Source organism: Zalophus californianus, chromosome 9 (assembly GCF_009762305.2).
Source record: "Zalophus californianus isolate mZalCal1 chromosome 9, mZalCal1.pri.v2, whole genome shotgun sequence".
In the NCBI taxonomy this organism is placed as follows: Eukaryota; Metazoa; Chordata; class Mammalia; order Carnivora; family Otariidae; genus Zalophus; species Zalophus californianus.
This window is the reverse complement of record NC_045603.1, coordinates 120,193,621-120,221,057: the sequence shown is the minus strand read 5'-3', so window position 1 is coordinate 120,221,057 and position 27,437 is coordinate 120,193,621. Positions and strand designations below refer to the sequence as shown.

The window sequence follows — 27,437 nt, the reverse complement described above, 5'->3', positions numbered from 1 at the left end:
TGATTTAAACTGCATTGAGTCTACAAACCATTTTGAGGGAGAATTGATGTCTTAACAACATCGAGTCTTCTGATTCATGAAAAGAGTACATCTCTTCATTTATTTAAGTCTTTATCTTAGCAACAAATGTGCAGGTTTTTTACATCTTTTTTCAGCTCTATTCCTAAATATTTGATGTTTTTTGATGCTATTAGGATCTTTTTTTAAAATGTCAATTTCTGGGGCTCCTGGGTGGCTCAGTCGTTAAGTGTCTGCCTTTGGCTCAGGTCGTGATCCCAGGGTCCTGCGATCAAGCCCAAGCCCCGCATCAGGCTCCCTGCTCAGCAGGAAGCCTGCTTCTCCCTTTCCCACTCCCCCTGCTTGTGTTCCCTCTCTCACTGTCTCTCTCTCTCTCTCTCTCTGTCAAATAAAAAAATCTTAAAAAAAAAATGTCATTTTCTGATTGTTCCTTATTAGTACATAGAAATACATTTTAAAATTTTTCATGGTTATCTGGTACCTTGCAAACTTGCTGAAAATTTATTTCCAGTAGCTTAATTGATTCCATGGGATTTTCTTCATAGATGATCATGGCAACTACAAATAAGATAGTTGTACTTTATCCTTTTTGATCTGCCCCTTATTTTTTATTGTTAAATATTTAAGTGGTGAGAGTGAGCATCTTTGCTTTGTTCTTGATATTCGGGGGGAAGTAATTTTTATTTTAAAGATTTTATTTATTTTAGAGATAGGGAGAACATGAGCAGGGGGAAGGGCAGAGGGAGAGAATCTTAAGCAGGCTCCATGCATGGGCATGGAGCCCCATGAGAGGGGCTCGATCTGATGACCCTGAGATCATGACCTGAGCCAAAATCAAGAATCCCACACTTAACCAACTCAACCGCCCAGGTGTCCCAGGGGGAAAGTAATCTTTTAACCTTATATATGATATTTAGGAAGTTTCCTTCTGTTCCTAAATTGCTGAGAGTTTTTATTAGCCATGGATATTAGATTTTGTCAAATCAGTTTTCTTCATATTTTGATAGATATGATAGGTTTTTTTTTCTTTTTTAATCTGTTAATGAGGTGAAGTACATTGATTGAAACCCCCCCCCCCCCACTGTTAAGCCAAACTTGCATTCCTGGGATAAATCCCACCTGGCCTTGATAATGTTACCATTTTTATATATTACTGAATTCAGGTTTTTGAAATTTAAAGAATTTTTGCATCTGTGTTCATGAGGGATCTTGGCCTGTAGTGTTCTTTTCCTTTTTTAAAGATTTCATTTATTTATTTTGAGAAAGAGTGCGTGCGAGTCTGGGGAGGGGCAGAGAGGTAGAGGGAGAGAGAGAATCTCAAGCCTACTCTGTCCCAAGCTGGAGCCTGAATGGGGGCTTGATCTCATGACCCTGAGATCATGACCTGAACTGAAATCAAGAGTCAGACGCTGAAATGACTGAGCCACCCAGGTGCCCCTGTAGTTTTCTTTTCTTAGACTGTCTTTGGATTGGGTTACAAAAATAATGCTGGCCTCAGAATGAGTTGCCAAATGTTCACTTTTGTTCAGTTTTCTGGAAGAGTGTGTCTAGATTTGGTATTACTTCTTAATGTTTGGTAGAATTTACTTTTTTACTTATTATTTTTATTATGTTAATCAGCATACATTACATCATTAGTTTTTGATATGGTGTTCCATGATTCATTGTTTGCATGTAACACCCAGTGCTCCACGCAGAACGTGCCCTCTTTAATACCCATCACCAGGCTGACCCATCCCCCCCACCCCCCTCCCCTCTAGAACCCTCAGTTTGTTTCTCAGAGTCCATCGTCTCTCATGGTTCATCTCCCCCTCCGATTCACCCCCTCCCCCTCCCCCGGTAGAATTTACTTTTAAAGCCATCTGGGCATAGAGTTTTCCTTGGGAAGGATTTTAAACTATAATTCCATTTCTTTAATAGAGGACTATTTAGGTTATTTCTTCTTGAGGTACCTTTGGCAATTGGTATCTTTTTTCTAATCTAGGCTGGCTAGAGGTTTTGAATTTTATTGATCTTAAATTATTAGCTTTTGTATTCATTGATTTTCTCTGTTGATCTTAATGTTTTGTATTTTAGTTTTCGGTAGTTTTAGTTTTCTGCTCTGATTTTATTTTTTCCTTCCTATTTCTTACTTTGGGGTTTACTCCATTCTTCTTTTTCTAATTTTTTAAGGTATAAGATGATAGAATTTATTTGAGGCCTTTCTTTTTTCTGATATAGGCAGTTTTAAAAAAATTAATAAACCTTTTTTTAGCGGTGTTGTCTATTCAGTAAGAATGGAATCATACTTTCTAGTTTAGAACCTGCAAATACGTGTTTTGCACTGACATTTGTAAATACTCAACTTTGAGAATTTTTTTTTATTATTTTTTAAATTTATTCATTTGAGACACAGAGATAGAGAGGGAGAGAGAGCGAGCATGAGCAGGGAGAGAGGCAGAGGGAGAGGGAGAAGCAGGTTCCCTGCTGAGCCAGGAGCCCAATATGGGACTCTATCCCAGGACCCTTCGACCTGAGCCGAGGGCAGACGCTTAACCATCTGAGCCACCCAGGCGCCCCTCAACTTTTAGAACTTGTAGGTAAATTTGTGCATTTCCATTTTTAGGAAGTGAACACCCAAAAGAAGTTCCCACGCACAAAAACTAAAGAAGGAATAGATAAATGGGTAGACTTAAGTACTGTGTGGGTGGGGAAATTTTGCTTGAGTGGCAGACAACTAGCTCCTACTTATTTTTTTTAAATGCAGCTTATTTGAACTTAAAACAAAACCAGTTCATCCATTCCCCCCTCCCCTCACCACCTCCTCTCTTGCCTCTGGCAGCTACTGATCTTCATTTTTTAGAGCAGTTTTAGATTCGCAGCAAAACTGAGTGGAAGGTACAGAGATTTCCAATGTAGCCTCTGTCACCACACATACACATCCTCCCCCACTATCAGAGTGGTGCATTTATTACAAGCTGTGAACCTACACTGAAACGTCATTATTGCCCAAAGTCCATAGTTGACATTAGGGTTCACTCTTGGTGTTGTATGTTGTATTCAATGGGTTTTTACAAATATTTAATGACATGGTATCCTACAGAATAGTTTCACTACCCTGAAAATTCTCTGTTCTGCCTGTTTATTCCCCTTTCCTGTCAAGCCCAACAACCACTAATCTTTTTACTATCTCCATAGTTTTTACCTTTTCTAAAATGTTATATATAGTGGGAATCATACAGTATGTAGCTTATTCAGATTGACCTCTTTAATGTAGTAATATGCTTTAAAGTTTCCTCCTTGTCTTTTTTTATATATAATATATTTTACTGAGGTATTATTGACATAATATTATATTAGTTTTAGGTATACAACATAAAGATTTTTGTATATATTACAAAATGATCATCACAATAAGTCGTTAACATTCATCACCTTAAATAGTTACAGATTGTTCTCCTTGTCTTTTTTTAAATTTTATTTTATTTTGTTAATCACCACACATTACATCATTAGTTTGTGATGTAGTGTTCCATGATTCCTTGTTTGTGCATAACACCCAGTGCTCCATTCAGTACGTGCCCTCTTTAATACCCATCACCAGGCTGACCCATCCCCCCACCACCCTCCCCTCTAGAACCCTCAGTTTGTTTCTGAGTCCATCGTCTCTCATGGTTCGTCCATGTCTTTTTTTAAAAAAACATTTTAAGATATTTTTTAGAGCAGTTTCAGGTTCACAGCAAAATTGAGAGGAAGGTACTGCGATATCCCTTATATCCCCTATTCCCACACATATGTAGCCTCTCCTGTTACCAGCACCCCTCAACAAAGTGGTAAATTTTTTACTATCAGTGAACCTACATTGACATATAATTATCACCCAAAGTTCATAGTTCATATTAGGATTCACTCTTGGTGTTGTATGTTCTATGGTTTGGATACATGTACAATGACATGTATCTACCATGATAGTATCATACAGAATATCACTGCCCAAAATATCATCTGTTTTCCAACTGTTCATCCCTCCCACCCTCCAGCCGCTGGCAGCCACTGATCTTTTTACTGTGCCCATACTTCCGCCTTTTTCAAAATGTCATATAGTTGGAATCTTATAGTATGTATCCTTTTCCAGCTGGCTTTTTTTACTTAGTAATATGCATTTAAGATTCTTCCATGTCTCCCCAAGGCTTGATAACTGATTTCTTTCTAGGACTGAATAATACTTTATTGTTTGGATATACCACAGTTTATGTATCCATTTACCTACAAAAGGACATCTTGGTTGCTTTCAAGTTTTGGCAGTTGTGAATAAGTTTCTATAAACATCCGTGTGCAGGTTTTTGTGTGGACATAATTTTTCACTTCCTTTGGGTAAATACCAAAGAGTGTGATTGTGGGAAAATATGGTAGGAGTATGTTTAATTTTGTAAGAAAGTGCCAAACTGTCTTCCAAGGTGCCTGAATCATTTGGCATTCCCACCAGCAATGATTTAGAGTTCCTTTTTCTCTGCATCCTCACCAGAATTTGGTGTTGTCATTGTTCTGGATATTGGCCATCATAATAGGTGTGTAGTGGTATCTCATTGTTTAAATTTCCATTCCTGGGCGCCTGGGTGGCTCAGTTGGTTGAACGACTGCCTTCGGCTCAGGTCATGATCCTGGAGTCCCTGGATCGAGTCCCGCATCGGGCTCCCTGCTCAGCAGGGAGTCTGCTTCTCCCTCTGACCCTCTTCCCTCTCGTGCTCTCTATCTCTCATTCTCTCTCTCTCAAATAAATAAATAAAATCTTAAAAAAAAAAAAAATAAAAAAAAATAAATTTCCATTCCTCTGCTGACATAGGATGTGGAGCTTCTTTACTTGTGCTTACTTGCTATCTGTCTTTATATCTTCTTTGATGAGGTGTCAAGGTTTCTGGTTCTTTTTAAAATCAGTTCATTTGTTTTCTTATTGTTGACTTTTAAGAGTTCTTTATATATTTTGGATGTCTTTTTTATCAGATACGTCTCTTCTTTTATTAGAGTACAGTTGACAACACAATGTTGCATTAGTTTCAGCTGTACAACCTAGTGATTCAGCAACTCTGTATTCATACCTGCTCACTACAAGTGTAGCTACCATCTGTCACCATATAATACTATTAAAATGTCATTGACTATATTCCTTATGCTGTATCTTTTAATTCCCATAATGTATTCTTTCCATAATTGGAAGCCTGTATCTCACACTCCTCTTTACCCATTTTGCTTATCCCCAGTGTGCCTCCTTTTTGGCAACTATCAGTTTGTTCTCTGTATTTATAGGTCTGATTCTGCTTTTTGATTGCTTATTCATTTATTTTTTAGATTCTACACATAAGGAAATCATAGGTATTTGTCTTTGTCTGACTTATTTCACTTAGTGTAATAATATCCTGTAAGTTCATCTATGCTATTGCAAATGGCAAGTTCTCATTTTTTTTTTTTTTTTGTAAATTTTCACTCAGCTTTAATTACAATCACGCATTTTAAATTCAAACAGGTGACCAAATGTGAAGCATTCAGAATAATCTGATTACAAGTCTGGTTAACTGAAAACAAAGACTTCTCCATAAAAAACATAGTTTTCTATGCATTCCTGTAAAATAGAGCTAGATCTACAAAGTGATCTATTTAACAGGTTGTAACTAGGGCAGTGTGACAAAAAGTAAAAGCAAATGGCTTAATTCTTATGGATACATTAGATTTGATGCTGCTTCATAATCTGCTTACAAAAATAAAAAACCAGTATATTGTCTTGATTTGTAGGTTTTCTTCCCATGTCAGTAAAGTGAAGAGCTTTTCCTTGTTTTTCATACAAGCAAATCTCATAGCATTAGCCCTTAGGAAGGTTACTGCAAACTCTTTCCATGGGCAGACAGCGATCCCTCATTTGCAAGGTTGTTTTGTCAGTGACATCTATAGCTCCATTATTCTTCAGCCTCCAGGATGCTGGGTAAGATTGTCGGGTGCCAACCAAGTATTCTCTCACGTGTTTTGGAATTTTCCTTTGCCATCTCAACATCTCCAGGTAACAGTTCCGTTACACCACTGAGAGCCACTGCTCCCGCAGGGGACCAATATTTTGGAAAACTAAGCATTTTCACAGAACGGCAGTCGAAGGTTTTCAGTACCAGAACCCTGCCTTTCACTAATCTGGTTTGCACACAGCACCACCTGGGCACAGTACCACTCAAATCTCAGACAAGGTCGGAGACCGCCCATTTTCAAATAATCTTTTGATCACCAAAGTAGGGCCTCCCAAGTCCAGACGTAAAAGTAGTTCTCATTCTTTTATATGGCTGCATAATATTCCAATGTGTATTCCTTCCCATTCCATATATGTATATATACCACATCTTTATTCATCTATCAGTGGCCACTTGGCTTGCTTCCATATCTGGCTTTTGTAAATAAAGCTGGTATAAGCACAGGATGTGCATGTATCTTTTTGAATTAGCATTTTTGTTTTCTTTGGGTACCAAATACCCAGTAGTGGAATTATTGGATCATGTGGTATTTCTATTTTTAATTTTCTTTTGAGGAATAGAAAAGTTTATGTAAATAAAAAGGTAGTTTAGTTGTCTTCTGAATTCTGTTTTTAATTTTTTGAGGAACTTCTATACTGTTTTCCACTGTGGTTATAACAGTTTACATTCCTACCAACAGTGCACAAAGATTCCTTCTTCTCCACATCCTCACCAACACCTGTTATTTCTTGTCCTTTTCTTTCTAGCCATTCTGACAGGTGTGAGGTGATAGCTCATTGTGGTTTTGATTTGCATATTTCCCTGATGATTAGTGACGTTTGGCATCTTTTCCTGTGTCTGTTGGCCATCTGTATGTCTTCTTTGGAAGAATGTTTATTCAGATCTTCTGTCCCATTTTTCAATCACTTTTTTTGTTTTTTTTTTGGTGTTGAGTTGAATAACTTCTTTATATATTTTGGATGTTCACCCTTTGTCAAATATATCATTGACAGAGACACTCTTTTTATTTTTTTAAAGATTTTATTTATTTATTTGACAGAGACACAGCGAGAGAGGGAACACAAGCAGGGGGAGTGGGGGAGGGAGAAGGAGGCTTCCCGCCCGAGCAGGGAGAGCAGGGAGCCCGATGTGGGGCTTGATCCCAGGACCCCGGGATCCTGACCTGAGCCGAAGGCAGACAGACGCTTAACGACTGAGCCACCCAGGCGCCTCTGACAGAGACACTCTTATGCAATAGGTTACCTTTATGTTTTGTAAATGATTTCCTTTTATTTGTGAAAGCTTTTTATTATGATGTAGCCCCAGTAGTTTATTTTTGCTTTTATTTTCCTTGCCTGAGGAGACATATCTAGAAAAATGTCTCTATGGCCTATGTTTTCTTCTAGGAATTTTCTGGTTTTAGGTCTCACATTTAGGTCTTTAACATATTGAGTTTATTTTTGTGTATGGTTTAAGAAAGTGGTCCAGTTTCATCCTTTTGAATGTAGCCATCCAGTTTCAGCACCATTAATTTATTAACTAATTTATTTAGATTTTATTTATTAGAGAGAGTGTGCATGCCAGCACAGTGGGGGAGGGGCAGAGGGAGAGGGAGAAGCAGACTCCCCACTGAACAGGGAGCCTAGGGGCTCGATCCCTGGACCACCCTGCGTTCTTGACCTGAGCCTAAGGCAGATGCTTAACCAACTGAGGCACCCAGGTGCCCCTTCAGCACCATTTATTGAAGTGACTATTTTTTCCCCTTTGTCATAGATAAATTGACCGTGGAGGCATGGGTTTATTTCTGTGCTCTCTGTTCTGTTCTGTTGATATGTGTGTCTGTTTTTGTACCAGTACCATAGTGTTTTGATTACAACAGCTTTGTAGTAGATATTGAGATCTGGAATTGTGATACTTCCAGCTTTATTCTTCTTTTTTTAAGATTGCTTTGGCTATTTGCGGTATTTTGTGGCTCCATACAAATGTTAGTATTATTTTTCATAGTTTTCGTGCAAAATGTCAGATATGTCTTTTCCAAATATTTTCTAACAGCCTGTGGCTTATCTTTTCATTTTCTTGACTATGTCTCTTGCAGAGCAGAAGTTTTTTTTTTTTTTAATTAAGTTCAGCGTACCAATTCTTTCTTTCATGGACTGTACTTTTGGTGTTATATCTGAAAAGTCATTGCCAAACCCAAGATTATGCTTATTTTCTCCTGTGTTCTAGGAGATTTATAGTTTGTGTTTTACCTTTAGAGCTGTGATCCATTTTTAGTTAATTTTTGTGAAGGCTGTAAATAAACTCTGTGTCTAGATTCATTTTTTGCATATGGATATTCAGTTCTGGCACTCTTTATTGAAAAGCCTGTCTTAGTTCCATTGTATTGCTTTTGCACCTTTGTTAAAAATCGGTTGGGGCTGAGGTGCATGGCTTAGTCGGTTAAGTGGCCAGCTCTTGCTATCAGCCCAGGTCATGACCTCAGGGTCCTGGGATTGAGCCCCTGTGTTGGGCTCCTCACTCAGCGGGGAGTCTGCTTCAGGATTCTCTTTCCCTCTGTCCCTCCCACTGCTGCTCTCTTTCTCTCTAAAATAAATAAATGAATCTTTTTAAAAAATCAGTTGATTGTATTTATGTGGGTCTTTTTCTGAACTCTCTTGTCAGTTCCATTGATCTTTTAATTTTTTCAACAGCACTACACTATTTACATTACTGTAGCTTTAAAGGAATTCTGAAATCGAGTAATGTCAGTACTTAAACTTCATTCTTGACCGTGTGTTGGCTATTCTTTTGCTTTTTCATATATACGCTTTAGAATTATTTTGTCCATATCCACAAATAATTTGCTGGAATTTTGATTGAAATTGTATTGAATCTCGGGATGCCTGGGTAGCTTAGTCAGTTGAGTGGCCAACTCTTGATTTCGGCTCCGGTCCCAGGATTGAGCCACGCATAGGACTCTGTGCTAAGCTGGGAGTCGGCTTCAGGATTCTCTCTTCCTCTGCCCCTCCCTCCTGCTTGTGGGCAGGAGCACACACATGCATGTGCTCTCCCTCTTGCAAATAAATAAACAAATCTTTAGAAAAAAAAAAGAGATTGTACTGAATCTGCAGATCAAGTTGGGAGGAACTGACATCTTGACAATATTAAGTTTTGCTCTGAAGTTGGGATATATCTTCATTTATTTAGTTCTTTGATTTTGTTCATAGAAGTTTTGTTGTTTTTCTCATAAAGACCTTAACCTTATACATATTTTATTAGACTTAAACTTTATTTAATTTTTGGAGGTGGTATTGTGAATGGTATTGTGTTTTTAATTTAAAATTCCACTTGTTCTCTGTTAGCGTATATGAAAGCAATTTTTCTTTTCTCTTTTCTTTTTTCTTTCAAGGCAGAGGGCAACATTGGGAGAAGGAAAGAGAGAGATTCTTATGCAGGCTCCAAGTTCAGCCTGACATGGGGCTTGATCTCACAACCCTGAGATCATGACCTGAGCCGAAATCAAGAGTCGGACGCTTAACTGAGCCACCCAGACGCCCCAGTTTTTCTTTTTTTATATTAATCTTTTGTTCTGCAGTTTTTACATAATCACTTATTAGTTCCAGGAGGTTTTTGGTCAGTAATTTTGGATTTTCTATGTAGACAATCATGTCCTCTCTGAAAAAAGACACTTTCATTTCCTTCTTCCCAGGCAGTATATATTTTATTTCCTTTTCTTGTCTTATATAAACTAGGACTTCCAGTATGATGTTGAAATGCAGTGGTGAGGGAGGAGTCATCCTTGCTTTGTTCCTGATATTAGTGGGAAACCTAGTTTCTCACCATTAAGCATGATGTTAGCTTTTTATATATATTCTTCATCAAGTTGAAGAAGTTCCCCCTTTTATTCCTAGTTTTCTGAGAGTTTTTATTTTGAAAGGGTGTTATACTTTGTTAAATGCTTTTTTTTTTTTTAAAGGATTTAATTAATTTATTGAGAGAGCGAGAGAGTGCCGGTGGGGCTAGAGGCAGAAGGAGAGGGAGAGAGAGAATCCCAAGCAGACTCCATCCTGAGTGCAGAAGCCAACTGAGATCATGACCTGAGCTGAAACCAGAATTGGACACTGAACCAACTCAGTCACTTAGACCCCAAATGCTTTTTTCGTAGCTATTGATATGACATATGATTTTTCTTCTTTATCTTGTTGATATGATGGATTACATTAATGGATTTTTGAATGTTGACCCAACCTTGCATTCCTGGGATAAATCCCACTTGGTTGTGGTATATAATTTTTCTTATAGATTGTTGGATTTCATTTGCTAATATTTTATAGATGATTTCATCTATTTCTTGAGAGATGTTGTTCTTGTAATCTTTGTTTTGGTATTAGAGTAATATTGGCCTCCTGTCATGAAGTAGGAGGTATTCCCTCAGCTTATATCTTCTGAACAAGATTGTAGAAAATTGGTATAATTTCTTCCTTAAATGTGTGGTAGAATTTTCCAGTGAACCCATCTGGGCTTGGTGCTTTCTGTTTTGAGGGATTATTAATGAGTGATTCAGTTTCTTTTTTTAAGATTTTATTTTTAAGTAATCTCTACACCCAGCCTGGGGCTTGAACTTCCAACCCGGAGCTCAAGAGTCACATGTTCAAGAGTCAGCCACCTCCCCTCAAATTTCTTCTAAAGATTGATTGATTGATTGGAGAGAGAGAGTGGGCATATGGGGTTGGGTGGAGCAGAGGGAGAGGGAGAGAGAAACCAAAGCAGACTCCGCACTCAGCTCAGGGCCTGACATGGGGCTCAACCCCATGACCCTGAGATCACGATCTGAGCTGAAACCAATAGTTGGACGCTCAACCGACTGTGCCACACAGGCGCCCCCCCCCCCAATTTTTAAATAGATATAAGCCTATTCACATTGTCTAATTCTTCTTGTGTGAGTTGGGCAGCTTGTATCTTTCAAGGGTGGGTCTCCATTTCCTCTAGGTTATCAAATTTGTGGTCTTGGAGTTGTTGATAATATTCCTTGATGATCCTTTTAATGTCTGTGGGATCTATAGTTATGTCCCCTCTTTGATTTCTGATACTAGCAATTTGTGTTCTGTCTCACTTTTCTAATTGTACTATCCAGAGGTTTATCAATTTTATCCATCTTTTCAAAGAACCAGCTTTTGGATCTGTTGATTTTTTTTTCTATTGATTTCCTTCTTTAATTTCTTTGATTTTTGCTTTAGTTTTCATTATTTCTTTTTATTTTGAGTTAATTTGTTTTTTGTTTCCTAAAGAGGAAGCTTAGAGTATTGATTTAAGGTCTTCTTTTCTTTTATTTATTTTTTTTGTTTTTTTTTTTTCTTCTTTCTTCTTTTCTAATAGGTTTACTGCATCTCTAAGCACTCTAAGCAATGCTTTTGCTGCATCCCACAAATTTTAGGTTGTATTTTCATTGTCATTTAGTTAATAATATTTTAGTTAATACTATTCTCTTGAGCTTTCTTTGGCTTGTGTTATGTAGAAGTATGTTGTTTAATCTAGGCATTCTGGGATTTTCTAGCTGTCTTTCTGTTAATTGATTTCTAGTTTAATTTCATTTTGGTCTGAGAGCACAGTTACATGATCTCTGTTCTTTAAGATTTGTTGAGGTGTGTTTATGGCCCCAAGTGTAGTGTAGCTTGATGAATGTTTCATGAGAGCTTCAGGAGAACATATATTGTGCTGATATTGAATAAAGTAGTCTATAGATATCATTTATATCCAGTTGATTAATGGTGGTGTTTACTTCAGTTATGTCCTCACTGATTTTCTGCCTGGGGGATATATCCATTTCTGAAAGAAGAGTGTTAAAACCTGCATCTCTAAGAGTGGATTCATCTTTTTCTCCTTGCAGTTCTATCAGTTTTTGCCTCATGTATTTTGATCTTCTGGTGTTAGGCACATACACATTAAGGATTGTTCTGTCAAGAAGTTGCAATATTGACATTTTATCATTATGCAATGTCACTCCTTATTCCTGAAAACTTTCCTTGCTCTGAAGTCTGCTTTATCTGAAATGAATTACCTATTCTCACTTTGTTTTGAATTGGTATATTTAGACCATTTATGTTTAAGGTAACTATTGATACAGTGAGGTTAATATCTACCAAATTTGTTTCTCTTTTCTATTTGTTGCTCTTGATCTTTGTTCCTGTTTTTGTCTTCCAAATGTTTTCTACTTCTTGGGTTTTTTTGTTTTTGTTTTGTTTTCAGTTTTATATTTTGACAATCAGTGATTAGTTCTCATGCACATTAACTGTCTGTAGATTTTTTTTTTTTAAGATTTTATTTATTTATTTGACAGAGACACAGTGAGAGAGGGAACACAAGCAGGAGGAGTGGGAGAGGGAGAAAGCAGGCTTCCCGACAAGCAGGGAGCCCAATGTGGGGCTCGATCCCAGGACCCTGGGATCATGACCTGAGCCAAAGGCAGACGCTTAATGACTGAGCCACCCAGGCGCCCCTGTCTGTAGATTTTTGAAAGTGGTGACTGGTACATAGGTAATCAACATGTAGAGCTTGTTTGGTGAATCTTCATCCTCGTTATATTTGCTGGACAACTGCACACAGATACAGTATGGAACATTCCTTATTCCTTTGGCTCAGACAGCTTTGTTGAGCCTGGTGTCAGTGCACACCTCTGGAGTTCCCACCCCCTTCATGGCAAATTTCTGGATCTCTTTGAGTGCATGAGGGGCAAGCTTCTTGAAACCCATTTTCTGGATGTGCTTATGAATGTTGATGGTATGTTCTGTGGTCACTACCTCGTTAATGGCGAAATGGCCCTTCTTCTCGCCACCTTTTGCAGGAGCCGTTCTGCCAGGCTCTAGCTGGAAAGGGAGGAGCACAAGGTATTGTGGGAGAGGGAGAGCAGCATAGCAAGTACAACTTCTAGGGGGTGCCTGGCGGTGGGTGGAAGGGGAGAGGCGAGGCTCTCTTTAAGGGTTTTAATTGAGGTTTTTTTTTTTTTTTATGATTCCATTTTCTCTGACATCTCAGTTTTACCTTTTTTCATAGTTGCCCTAATCCAAGTTTACTTTCAAATAATATTATCCCACTTCACAATAGTACAAGTACCTTACAATGACAAAATAATCCTAATTCCTCCCTCCCATCCTTTCTGTCAGTGCTGTCATTCATTTCACTTATACAGAAGTGTACATAAGCATATATATGCCTAAGACTATATAGTCAAATATATTGTTGCTATCATTTTGAACATTGTTAGATTAAGTATAAGAAAAAGTCAAAGTTTTTATTTTACCTTCATTGGATTCATTCTCTGATACTTTTCTTTATGCAAATCCATGTTTCCGACCTGTTATCATTTCCTGCTCTCTGAAGAACTTCTTTTCCCACTTCTTGCAAGGTAGGCCTATTGGCAACAAATTCCCTCAATTTTTATTTATCTGAGAATCTTTGTTTCTCACTTTTGAAGGGTAATAGCAGTGTATAGAATGCTCGTTCTTTTTTTCCTCCTCTCAAAACTTTAAGTATTTCACATCACTCTCTTCTTGCTTGCATTATTTTTGAGGAGAAGTCAGATGTAATTCTTATCTTTCCTACCTCATAGCTAAGGCTTTATTCCCTTCCAGCTTCTTTCAGAATTTTTTCTTCTATTTTTGATTTTGTGCAGTTTGAATATGATATGCCTTTTTTTTTTTTTTTTTTTTTTGGACGTTTGTCTTATTTGGTATTCTCAGAGCCTCCTGCATTTGTGGTATAGTTTCTGACACTGATTTGGGACATTCATAGTCATTCTTGCTTCACATGTTGCATCTCTATTTTCTTGTCCCCTTCCCACCCCTTTTCTCCCCTCATCGCTTCTCATCTCTTCTCTCCTCTCAGTTTTCTGCGGGCTGGACCACAGCCCCAGAAGTGTTTACATAGGCATTTAATGCTACGCGCTCCGTTCTAAGCACCACTTCTGAATTTTGATACATTGTATTTTTGTTTTTATTTAGTTGAACAAATACCTTGTGGTTTCCTTTTGATTTCTCTTTGATCCCCGGGTTACTTAGAAGTGTGTTACTTACTTTTCGGGCGCCCGGGTGGCTCAGTTGGTTAAGCGACTGCCTTCGGCTCAGGTCATGATCCTGGAGTCCCGGGATCGAGTCCCGCATCGGGCTCCCTGCTCAGCGGGGGGGTCTGCTTCTCCCTCTGACCCTCCCCCCCTCGTGCTCTCTGTCTCTCATTCTCTCTCTCCCAAATAAATAAATAGAATCTTTAAAAAAAAAAAAAAATAGAAGTGTGTTACTTACTTTTGAAACAGTGGGGACTTTTCATGTGTCTTCTTGTCACTGATTTCTCATTTAATATCTTTGTGTTATATAATTTCTTTTAAGTTTTCTGAGATTTAAAAAAAGTGACACAGAACATGGATTATCTTGTTTAATTTTCTGTGTACCTCTGAAAAGAACGTGTATTCACTCTGCTGTTATATGGAGTTATTCTGTAAATGTAAGTTAAGTGAAGTTGATTTATACTGTTACGATCTCTGTATGCTTATTTATATATATATATATATATATATATATGTATGTATTTTCCGTGTACTTGTTCAGTTATTGAGAAGAGGATTTAGATCTCTCTTACTGTAGTTATGGATTTCCCAATTTTCTCTATTCTATCAGTTTTATTTTGAAGGTCTCTTATTAGGTGTAAAAGTGTTTTGGATTTTTATATCCTCTTGATTAATAGGTTTCTTTATCCTGGCCATATTCCTTGTTTTGAAATTTATTTTGTCTGATACTAATATTGTGAATTCAGCTTTGTTTTAATTAGTGTTAGATTGATACTTTATTTCCCACACTCATACTTTTAATATCTTTGTGTCTTTATATTTAAAATGGGTTTCTTTTGGCAGCATATAGTCTTGAGTTTGTTTTTTCAGTATTTCAATCTCTGCCTTTTACTGGGGTGTTTAGTTAATTTATATATAATATGATTGATATTGTTGCATTTAAATCATTTGCTAATCCTTTTTTCTTGCCTATTTAATCTTTTTTTTTCCTCTTTTTCTATGATTCCATTGTAGCTGAATAGTAATAATTGTTTGTTATTTTATTGATTGTTTTGGGGTGTATGGCATACATATCTTTTATCAGCGTTTGCCTTCAAACGGTATTATGCCATTTCACATATTATATAAGAATATACAATTCAGCAGTTTACATACTTGCATTCCCACCTTTTGGGGGCTTGTGCTATTTTGGTCATATTTTTACATATTTTATAAACCTCACAATTGTTACTAATTTGGTCTAAGCCATCAGTTATAAATAGATTAAAGAATTAAAATGTCCTTTATATTTACCCATGTAATTACTGTTTCTAATGTTCCTAATTAGTTTGTTTAGATCCACATTTCCTTTGTTCTTTTTCTTCTACTTAAAAGACAACCATCAGCATTTATCTATTATTGTTTTACTGATGGTTAGTTCTTTTAGCTTTTTTATCTGAATGGCAGTTATAGTTGACCTTTGAAGAATGTGGGGGTTAGGACCACTGCACAGTAAAAAAATCTCTATATAAACTTTTGACTCACCAAAAACTTAACTTCTGGGGCTCCTGGGTGGCTCAGTTGTTAAGCATTTGCCTTTGGCTCAGGTCATGATCCCAGGGTCCTGGGATTGAGCCCTGCATTGGGCTCCCTGCTTGGCAGGAAGCCTGTTTCTCCCTTTCCCACTTCCCCTGCTTGTGTTCCCCCCCCCCCCGCCCCCCTGTGTGTCAAATAAATAAATAAATAAAATCTTAAAAACAACAACAACAAACTTCTAAGAGCCTACTGTTGACTGGAAGTTTTACTGATAACATAGTCAATTAACACATATTTTGCATGTTATATGTATTATATACTGTGTTCTTACAATGAAATAAGCTAGAGAAAAAACATTAAGAAAATCATAAGGAAAACAAAATACATTTACAGTGCTGTTCTGTATTTATTGAAAAAAGCTGTGTATAAATGGAGCCATACAGTTCAAACTGGTGGTGTTTACAGGTCAACTATATTTTGCCTTTGCTTTTGAAAGCTATTTTAGCTCAGTATAGAATTCTAGGTTAATAGTTTGTTTCTCTTTGTCTTCTTGTTTTCTTTTTTTTTTAAGATTTTATTTATTTATTTAATTGAGAGAGTGAGAGAGACAGTGAGAGAGGGAACAAGGCTCGATCCCAGGACCCTGGGATCATGACCTGAGCCGAAGGCAGTTGCTTAACCAACTGAGCCACCCAGGCACTCCTGTCTTCTTGTTTTCTAACTTGCATTGTTTCCACGAGAAATCTGTTTTCATTTTTGTCTTTTAACTCCCTGACTGCTTGTATCATTTTCTCTTTATTGTTGGTTTTTAATGGTAAGCAGTTTGTGATGTGTATTCATGGATTTTTCTTCATGTTTCTTGTGCTTGGGGTTAGTTGATTGGTAGGTTTATTGTTTTCATCAAATTCTGTAATTTTTTTCTGCTTGTTTCTTAAATATTTTTTTCCATCCTACTTTCCTTTGGGTATTGCATGTAAATTAGGCTGCTTAACATTGTCCCACAGCTCACTGATCCCCCTCCCCAAACTCCCTTTTAAAATCTTCATTGCTTCTGTGCTTCATTTTTGAGAGTTGGCTGAGTAAAAAATTTGTGACTTTTATGAGACACTTGAATATTACATAATTAAGAAATATTTAGCCAGCATTATTATATTTCATCATGCTGGTGGAAGATAGAGCTGTTGGTTGTTTCTCTTCTCTCTGCCTCTTTCTCCTGAATGTGGATTATAGAGCTTTGTAGAATAATCTAAGGCAGCCATACTTTTGAAAAAAATCTATTTTTTTGGTTAGCCTATTATAGAGTCATTGTGAATTCTGAGTCTGATTTAAAATATTTTGAAGTTGGGTGTATTTTTTGCTCCAGTGAATGTTATTTAATAGGTATATTGGCATTGTGTCTTATCTGAGGACTAATAATTGTAACTAGCCACAAAACAAAAATCATACATATTCTAAATATTTATTTTAAAAGATTCATTAAGTTGCCTGTAAATCACTGTATAAACCAAAATAGATGTTCATTTCCTCAGAGACTCTCAATATGGCCAATATGCCGTTTCATCTGTAGTGGAAAAGGGGGGGGGAACAACTCTTCGGTCAAGTACCAAATGAAGTAGTTAGTTTGTATTTTATGGGTTAATTTACATGGAAAATGTATATTTTTAAGCACTAGAATTGCTCTCAGAGCAGTGAGATGCTCATACTATGAGAGTTATTTAGGTTGTGAAACTGAGGAAAGAACAGATTTTTGGCATTCATTGTGTCTCTTTCAACTCCTCCCCAATACCCTCTCCTTTTACTTCTTTTTCCACCTCTTGATTTTGACTGAATTGACTGTAATGGAATTCCACAGTTCCATATAATTTATTTATCTTTTTAAAATTTTACTTATTTATTTTTAAGATTTTATTTATTTATTTGACAGAGAGATAAAGAGAGAGCACAAGTAGGCAGAGTGGCAGGCAGAGGGCAAGGGAGAAGCAGGCTCTCCGCTGAGCAGGGAGTCCGACGTGGGTCTCGATCCCAGGACCTTGCCATCATGACCCGAGCCAAAGGCAGCCACTCAACCGACTGAGCCACCCAGGCACCCCAGTTCCATATAATTTAAACAGCATATTATGGAACAGATACTCTTAAATTTTTAAATTAACTTACAGAGGTGGAGTTAAGGTTGGAGGTCTCTCTTTGAGTAAAACCGTGTAGACTTTTTCCCCTTGTTGTTAGGTGTAATTTTTTTAAAAGAACTGTTAGAATCTTCAACTAAAGCTTTATTTTTTTCTTGTAAGGAAATCTCTGGTATCTTTTCAAGTTAGAAGATGTCTAAGTTTTTAAAAAATAAAATGCTATTGCCTTGTCTTAATACAACTTTAGTCACTGAAATTTGCTTAATTTTCATTCATTCCTTTCTTTGTAATACCTTTTCTTCCATATGCCATATTTTCCTTGGATTTATGGACATACTTATACTTCAGGGATAAGCAGGGACATTCTATTAAATGAATGGGAAAATTGACCAACCCCAGTTTAGATTGGTATGTGGAAATGGCTAGTATATTTCTGTGTTTGGTTCTCCACCTAGTTTTTTCTTTTTTGCTTATTTGATATATGGACAAAGTACCTGAATGAAGAACATCACTGTGTTCTCTTTAGATGACATTTATTTATTTATTTATTTTAAAGATTATTTATTTGTTTTAGAGAGAGGCAGAGAGCATCTCAAGCTGACTCCCTGCTGAACATAGAGCCCAACACGGGGCTTGATCTCAAGACCTGAGCCAAAACCAAAAGTTGAGTGCTTAACCAACTGCTCCACCTAGGCGCGCCTCTAGATGACTTTCAAACTTCACTAGGCTTGTATATGAGTGAGGTGATGAGCCTCAGGATCAATTCGAGTTATTAGGAAGAAATATATTTGAAAAGCGAAGTGGTGCGGTTTCCAAAGTGACCTGCCCAGCATGGAAAAGGTTCATGTTTCTAAAGTAATCCACAAAGTTTAATCAGCTTACTTAAACATGATTGGCTTTCTCCTAAAACTGACTTTGAGAACTTTGTTCTCTTTTGCGGACTCTCGCTTATGAGAATAGTAATTTGTTTTTATGAGATAATGTCTTCTGTATTTAATGATTAAAATCTGTTCGGCAGTGAGATGATGTGGGGGGAGGATGGTATGGGGGGCAAGTAGCAGAAAAGTAGTAGTAACGAGTATTTCGTTTTCAAAACATTTGAAGTCTTTCATTTCTCATTTTGAAGATTGATTTTGCTAAAAATGCCAACCATTTTGAAACCTGATTTTATCATTCATTTCTCATTTTCCACCTTTATCTGATGGTTTGTATTGAGTGGTGGTTATGTGTGGGAAATTTCAGTTTTATTTTCTGATTTTTTATTTGTATTACATCAGAGATTTTAGATAGATTTATCAGAAAAATACTCATTTATTTATTCAGTAGAAATTCAGGGCTGTTTGTCTTTCAGGCATTTGGTGAACTTAAACAGTGGCAACAAAAATCCCTGACCCAATGGACCTTATAAGCCTTTTATTTTGAAGTGTGTTGATTAATGTACATCTGTTAGGACACATTTTCACATTTTCCTAGTTGTTTAATTTACCATTATTTGCATATTCTCTGTCTTAAAATGATTATTAAAAACTGGAAACTAATTGTTGAAACATCTTTATTTTGCATTTTTCCCTAACATATCTGGATCAAGGGGATGACTGAGAATCCATAGGGGATAATAATACTTCTAATTTTTAAAAATCTTAAACTGCAAAGTATAACTGTTCTTTCTTCTTAATACTTGGAAGAGACTGATTTCTATTTTAAAGGGTTTAATCTTTTCTGTTTTGAAAAGATTTTTAAATTTTAAAAAAATTCTTGCTCTGACCTGTGTTTATAATCTCATGGATATAGTCCTCTAAGGAATTTGTAGCACCTTATTTCTCTCTCATTGTTGCCTTTGTGCTGAACATTAAAGCTGATTTTAATTTCATGAGTAGGAAGTAGTTTTTTCTTGTTGAAAATGATGTTGCTTGAGAAACAAGTTCCTTCATTACTACTTACTGTGTGTTGCTGAGTAACTATGACTAATGTGTACTTTTACTAATTGCTGCAATTTAAAGGTATTTGCAGTGGACTCAGATAATTGTTTTTACATGATTTTCTTAGGTGGACTCACTTTTATAACTGAAACTTTCGTATGTTTTTCTTACAAGTCTAATTATTATTATTAATATGCCCCCCCCAGCCAAAATCTAATCAATTATTTTTCAACTTCCTTTCTCAATGAAAATGTTAGACTTATACAAGCACTAGCAGCAACTCTATTTCTGGATCATTGAAGCGCTTGGAGGATACTGCAGCTCGATTTACAAATGCAAACTTCCAAGAAGTCTCTGCGCACACAACTAGTGGAAAAGATGTTTCAGAGGCTAGAGGGTCAGAGGGCAAAGGGAAGAAATCTTCAGCTCACAGCTCAGGTCAAAGGGGAAGAAAACCTGGTGGAAGAAATCCAGGAACGACTGTGTCAGCAGCTAGTCCTTTCCAGCAAGGTATTAATTATGATGTTTTAGTTAAAATAATTGTTCTTGCGATGATCAATAGCAGTTAAGTTTTGTAAAAGAACTTATTTTTTATTTATAACTGATGGATTATTGGAGATTATTTTATGATTAGTTGCTGTAGTAAGATTACTTTGAAGACTAGCGTTCCTTGTTAAAATGTTTCTGGGACCTTTTATGTTATGACGTGTGCTTCCAAAGCTGAACTGTAATTTTAATGTTTAAATAGATGTGGAATAAAGTTTAAGTTTGGGGAGAAAAAACAATAAAAGCTGGAGTTTTCCTTTCTGCTCTATAGAACAGTCTTTCTTCTTAATGAATTGTTATCATTTACCTGTCCTAATTAAACACTAAAATAGTTGCATATATTCTTAGTAAGTAAACAAGTACTGGGTAATTTGTAGGGAATATAAATAGTTCTCAGTAAATAATTTTTAATTATTAATGCATTTATTATAAAGCTTGAAGTTTAAAGTAGAATTTTACTAAGCTTACATATCTTTTGGTAAGGCTAGTACAACAAGATGCCCATTTAATTTTGAATTTCAGTTTAACAACAAATTATTTTTCAGTGTAAGTATGTCCCAAATAAATGCATGGGACATATTTATACTGAAAAAAATAACTGTTGTTTAAAATTCAAAATTAACTGGACATGCTGTATTTTATATGGTAACCCTGTTTTATGGACAACAGAATAACTCAGCTAACTTTACAATCCATTAGCTCTGTGTTCTAGGTTTTTATTTTGTGTTTTTAACTTGAACATAAATATTTTGAGAAATATAAATGTTAAAAATTGTTGGAGATAAATATATTAGTAAAGTATACAATAAATGCCTCTTCCCCCCATTTTTTTTTTGCCCATTAGGAATAAATGAGGGGGAAAATTGTCTTTTTCTTTCCTTTAAGCTTTTGCTGATAATAAAAATTTGAATATATAGAGAGATTGCGTAGTCTGCTGATCTTTTATTAAAAAGTTTATATGTATATTTTAAACTAAGTTATTTTGTGCCTCAAGATTTTTACGTCCTAGACTTTTTTTTGCCTTATATTACAAAGAATTAGACAAGTAGAAAAGAAATACAATGCCAAATTTGCTGTTTTATTTTAATAAATTTATATTTGTTGTTATTTTTGTGCCACTGTGGAAAATAAATCGTAAAACCTTAATTATTTTTAATGTAACTTTATTTACATTTTGAATGTCATATTAGAAGAATTCAGTCATCTCTTTGATATAATTAAGACCTTATTTTCCACTGTTAAAATCGCATTTTTCAGTTTTTAATCTTTGAAGTACTAATCCATTTAGAAAAGAAATCCCTCGTTTTCTTAACATTTACAACGTTGAATTGTCCTTTCCTGCCTCTGTTGAGACATGGTATAGAATGTATTATGTTTTCATATCTGAGGTAATATTCTATAAAAGTTTTAAAAGTTGATATTTAAAGGTAGGGTGTTTAAGATGCTTGGTTTTATTTTTTTCATTGCAGGTGGTATGTGAATTTTAGAAAATATATGTTAAAGTATTGCATATACTAAATGTTTGAAAGTATTTGCTACCCTGTAGTGAGCTTTTAACACCAGCTGTAAAAACAAAAATGTGTGGAAAAAAGACAGATGGTGACAGATCAGAATGGATAATAAAGAACTTCTTTATAGTTGCTAATTAAGTGGCAAATTACAGTTATCCTTAAATGATTGATGTAATGTAAATGGCTTCTTAATATGTATGTTTTTCTATATAGACATAAGTTGAAAATGCTCACATAGGTACAAATAATTTTGTAAATGAATAAAATGGATATTCTCTTCAAAGAGTTAAATTTTAGACTTACTAATGTTCTTGCTTAATAAGCCATTTCAGAAAAGCTTAAAATTTAAAATTCAAAACCTTGAGACTTTAAATTCTCTCTTGTGTGTAAGGAAAAATACTGTTGTAAATATTTAGGTGGATTTATGTGTGATTACTTTTGAATGTGCTCTACAATAAAATTTAACCCTTAGCTTGAAATTTCCCTTCCATTCCAATGAAACACTTTATTTTGAGCTTTTGTTTTTAAATACATTAGTTAAAATATGATATAGTTTAAGTTTTATGAAACATAGTAGATGTGTGGTCACAACTGAGTCTAAACACTTGTCACTAATGTGGTGAGCATGAAGAGACGGTTTGGTGAATTAGGATGGTGGACCAAACTATTGTTTCTTCCCAGCCATATTATTTTTCTACCAAGTAAATAACCTTTTAGTCTCATAATGACATAGTGGGCTAGTAATGTTCTTGAAAGAGTGAGGAGACAAGCAGTTGTGAGCGAGATTCATGAGTGTGCCTCTCCTGTGATTTTACTTTCATAAAAGCAATAGAAGAATGTTAGTGGCTGGTTTCTTTATGCAGCTCCATGGGTAGTGGACTGGGAGAAGGTTAGGTATATAGACTAGGTTCCATGTAATCATTATTATTAAATCCATGTTTTGGTGGGGTAGATTTAACTGAATAATAATATTCACTAACATTATCTTGAAGTTAAAACTCAGAACTTAAAACCTAAGCAACAACTTTTGGTTCTGGGTGTGTCTTGGGAACATTTAAATCAAATCTTCAGTAATTGAAAAAGAGGAAGTTCTAGAATACAGTAGTAGTCTTGTCAAACTCTTTGAGACTTTGCTGTTCTTCAGTCCTTCCTCAAGCATACACAGGTATTTGGGGGAACGTTGAGGAATGTTGCCATAGTAAAAGGTAGGTTAAATAAAGCACATCTTACATCTTGGTCATTGTAGAACTAATAGCTTGCAACTCGAGTTAATATTCAGTTTAATAGCTATGAAATGACAAATATTTTTTAAAAGATAATTTTATAGATCAACTTGATTTCAATAATGACCTTTTAAAAATTCTGTTACATAGTGATGTCCTAAGTTTTATAGTTAGTTTTTTTTCTTCATCTCTTTTTGATGATTGTATCATTTCTACTGCTCGTGGGAACTTTTGCATCCAATTTTTTTCTTTTCCTACCCCCCCCCCTTTTTTTTATTTTACTACAGGCAGTTTTTCAGGAACTCCAGGCAGTGTAAAATCATCTTCGGGAAGTTCAGTACAGTCTCCCCAGGATTTCTTGAGCTTTACAGACTCAGATCTACGTAATGACAGTTATACTCACTCCCAACAGTCATCATCAACCAAAGATGTACATAAAGGAGAGTCTGGAAGCCAGGAAGGGGGGGTAAATAGTTTTAGTTCCATAATGGGTCTCCCTTCGACCTCAGCTGTTATTTCACAGCCTAAAAGCTTTGAAAATTCACCTGGAGATTTGGGTAATTCCAGCCTTCCAACAGCAGGATATAAGCGGGCTCAAACTTCTGGCATAGAAGAAGAAACTGTAAAGGAAAAGAAAAGAAAAGGAAATAAACAAAGTAAGCATGGGCCTGGTAGACCTAAAGGAAACAAAAATCAAGAGAATGTTTCTCATCTCTCAGTTTCTTCTGCTTCACCAACATCATCTGTAGCATCAGCTGCAGGAAGTGTAACAAGCTCTAGTCTTCAGAAATCTCCTACATTGCTCAGGAATGGAAGTTTACAAAGTCTTAGTGTTGGCTCATCTCCAGTTGGTTCAGGTAGGGATTTGCCCATTGTTTTTCTTTCTTATTCCCGCCACCACCACCCTTCCTTTACCCCAAAAGGGAAATTCATTTTAAACTATTGTTTTGTTAATACATTGAGTTGCTAAGTGACATTTACTTGTCTTAATGAAAAAAATGTGTTAAGATCTTAGGAAGACGATTTGGTGTTTAGACAGGATGTTTGGCACTAATCTGATAGTTTACTTAACTAACTATAGGCTAAATGGTTTATTGGTCAGTCATTTCTTACGAAATACCTGGAATAATTTCCCATTTTTGTTTTTGCTTTGCCTGCGCAGTATTTTAAACCCAACTCCGAAATCACAATTAAGGTGTGAGAGTTTTGCATACTTTGCACTATGTTTTTGATTGGTGCTTGTTTTTGAGCTTTCATTTTCTAAAGTTTAATTAGTCTTCCATTTTCTCAACACTTCCTCACACAGATTCTACTTGAATTATCCCTCTGGAATATTTTTCAGTGGTAAAATGATTTAAACATATGAACTTTAACAGTCATTTTATTTCAGAAGATAATCTGAAATGATTTATATTCATTTTGTTTTCAAGTGTGTTTAACAGATTTTTACCATTATCTTTATTATAGCAGGAATGAATTTATATATGTTGCTATTCACATCATAGGGCTGCTTCTTTAACCTGTATATTATGAATATTGTCAATTCTTAAAAATTTGAAGTTGCATATTTTTAGACAAAAACTTAACCGTTTAGATATTAGCTAAATGTCAACATTTATCATTTAAACTGACCTTGAATTTGAGGTAAATGGTTTTAAATAAGTGTTGTAAACCTCACCTGTTTTGATTTTAGATTTCTGATTGTGGAAATGATGAGATTTTTGGCTAAAATAAACTTACGGATTTTATCAGTTCTATTAGTTGGTGGAGAGGATAGGTAGGAAATGGTATGGAAATATAATAAACACAATTTAAATGAAGAATGTTCGTGTGTATTTTATAAATACAGACTTTTGGATTTTTTTTTATAGTTGTGCAGACATTATTTTCAGTAAGTAAACAGATACCATTCTAAGGGAGAAAAGAGCATATGTAAAGGTCAGATGTGAAAATTATTAACTATTGCTATTATTGGTGCCAGGTCTATTAATGCTTTATATTTATTATCTTGTTTAATCCCCACACAGTTTTATGAAGTGAGGGCTATTTATTCCCCCTTTTTACAGCTGATAAAACTGAGACCTGGTTAGGTAAAATAAGCTGCCGAAGAGCACAGCTGGGGATTTCTTTGTTTTTCCTAGCTAGCTTCAGTGCCACCTTGGACCTGTTGGACAAGTTGTTTGTTTTTGAGAAATGAGTGGAAACTGTGACAGGATTTTTTTTATTAGAAGCATTAAGGATGGGTTTAGACTAGACCATGATTTCTTAGTCTTGGCACTATTGACATGTTGGTTGGGATAGTTTGTTGTTTGCAATCCTGTCCTGTGCATTGTAGGACATTTATCAAGATTCCCAGCCTCTACCCACTAAGATGCTAGTAGCACCCAAAATTTCCCTTCACCCCCCCAATAGTGACAAAAAATGTTGGGGGGAGGGTGCAAAATCGCTCTTGGTTGACAACCACTGTTTTCGAGGGGGAATAATACAAATTGTAATGAGAAATAAATCCACTGAAAAAACTTAAGTATATTGCATGCTTGGATATACATTTTATATATATTCATTTATTTTCTTTCAGGCCAGAAGGGCTTAGCAACTAGCCCTAGTCCCTGGTCACAAAAAAATAAATTTAGACAAATTTACTCAGAAAAAATTGAGTTCATACTCATTTTTAGCAAGATACACAGTAATCAGATGAATAACTTACTGAGAAAATTAAACTTGGATTTGCTTTTGTGAAGAGTTCCTCACTGATTTCCTATACATAGAAGCATAGTCTGAAAAATACTGAATTTCAGAAATTGCATTTGGATGCTATTTGAAATACACATCCTCAAATTAATGGAATTAAAATCTTGATTTACATCCGTGAAAAGATTTTCCTACCTGTTACGGATTTAGAGAGATTTAGCCTTGGGAAATAATGTTCTTTTTCACAATTATTACTGTCAGAGGGCAGTGTGTGCTACATCTATGGCAGAAAAGCATGATTTTGTATCCCTTTTACCTCACCATTAGATAAAGAAATTTAGAGAGAAACTCCTATAAATATTATTTCATGGAAGTAAATGACTTAAATTTAGACTTACTGGGATATTTTCCCCTTAAAAGTGTGCTTAAAAATAACTGAAGATCTTATGTTTTGTTAAAGCCATAATTTTGCACTAAGATTAGTTACTTAAAACTATTTGAGATAATACATTCTTTAATTTTATACATTTTAATAAAAGTTTTATGACTAGATCAGAGCACACCCTATTGATAAACAGTGCTAAAAAGTCTGTTCTTACTTAGAAGAAACTAGGTAAATGCCATGGGTATTTACATAGGAATTATGTCCTCTTAATCTTAAGAATTGCTAACTGCTGTTGAAATGCAGTATGTACTACACCTGTCTTAGGCACTTTACAAGCATTGAGTATTATTACTAATTGTACAGATGAAGAAACAGAGACAGAATTCTCACAGCTCTAAGTGGTGGAACAATGCATTTTCCTTGATTCCAGAGACCCTCCACTATAAAATTCAAGGGGTGTTTGCTGATGAAGGTTTGCAACCACACTAGTATAATATCAGTCATACTTTAAGCAATGGAATCAGTGAGAAAATTTGGGCCAATAATTTCACTTGGAACAATAGTATCTCCTATTAGTATGAAAATGCGAAGTTTTCTTTCAACTGATTTATTTATTTATTCATTCATTTATTCATTTATTTATTTATTAAGATTTTATTTATTTATTTGACAGAGAAAGTACAAGCAGGGGGGAGTGGCAGGCAGAGGGAGAGGGAGAACAGGCTCCCTACTGAGCAGGGAGCCCGACACGGGGCTTGATCCTGGGACCTTGAGATCATGACCCGAGCCAAAGGCAGACACTTAACCAACTGAACTGATTTTAGATAAATCATTTACTAGCTGTAAAACTAGGAAACTTTCTTCCCACATAAATAAGTAGGAAGCAGAAATGTATACTATGTACTGTTGTTACCAAGAATTGTTTTTGCATGATGCTCTTTCCAAAAGATTTGTTGCTTTCATGACAGGGTAATAATTTAGTAATGATGAAGGTGACCTTTGTAAGTATTTGTTGGCTGTGATGTTAGACTATAACACACACTATATAATCCTGGCTTCATGAGGCTAGGGGCTGTGTGTGTCATGTTTATCACTGTCTCCTCACCGCCAGCACAGTGCTTTGTATATAATAAATGCTAAACGTCTTTTTTTTTTAAATGAATGAATACTATTAGTAATCACTGAGAACATATCATGTGATTAGTAATATCCTGTGTGATTTTGTACTTGACTTCCAAGTGTTTATAGTTAGATTGCAAGTGAAATTATTTGTAAAGCTTTTCATGTAGTATTACAGACCAGTTAAGGATGTGTTAATTAAGTTGGAAAAGACCATGAAGTTGGAATTTGGATTACACTTTGGAGTAGGCAGAAAAATTCCAACAATATTACCAGAAAAGAAAGTAAAGTTATATTTGAGGGATAAAACTAATAGGGAAATCTAATTTGCAGGATAGTTGGAGGTAATGTTGATTAAGTAGGGCAGGATGGGTTTATGGAAAGTT

General features: G+C 35.6%; 1 protein-coding gene across 15 annotated transcripts in view; it reads left to right on the top strand.

Annotated features, from left to right (window-relative positions):
• The window catches only part of MLLT10 (MLLT10 histone lysine methyltransferase DOT1L cofactor), a 217,967-nt gene that overhangs the window by 131,502 nt on the left and 59,028 nt on the right, over nucleotides 1-27,437 (top strand). For 10 of the 15 annotated variants that reach the window (XM_027593177.2, XM_027593176.2, XM_027593181.2 and 7 more), the window contains 2 exons: nucleotides 19,834-20,086; nucleotides 23,144-23,713. In XM_027593177.2, the coding sequence (XP_027448978.1) occupies nucleotides 19,834-20,086; nucleotides 23,144-23,713 (823 nt within the window). The remainder of the gene's footprint in view (nucleotides 1-19,833; nucleotides 20,087-23,143; nucleotides 23,714-27,437) is intronic. The other 5 variants (XM_027593189.2, XM_027593188.2, XM_027593186.2 and 2 more) reach the window with 1 other exon arrangement.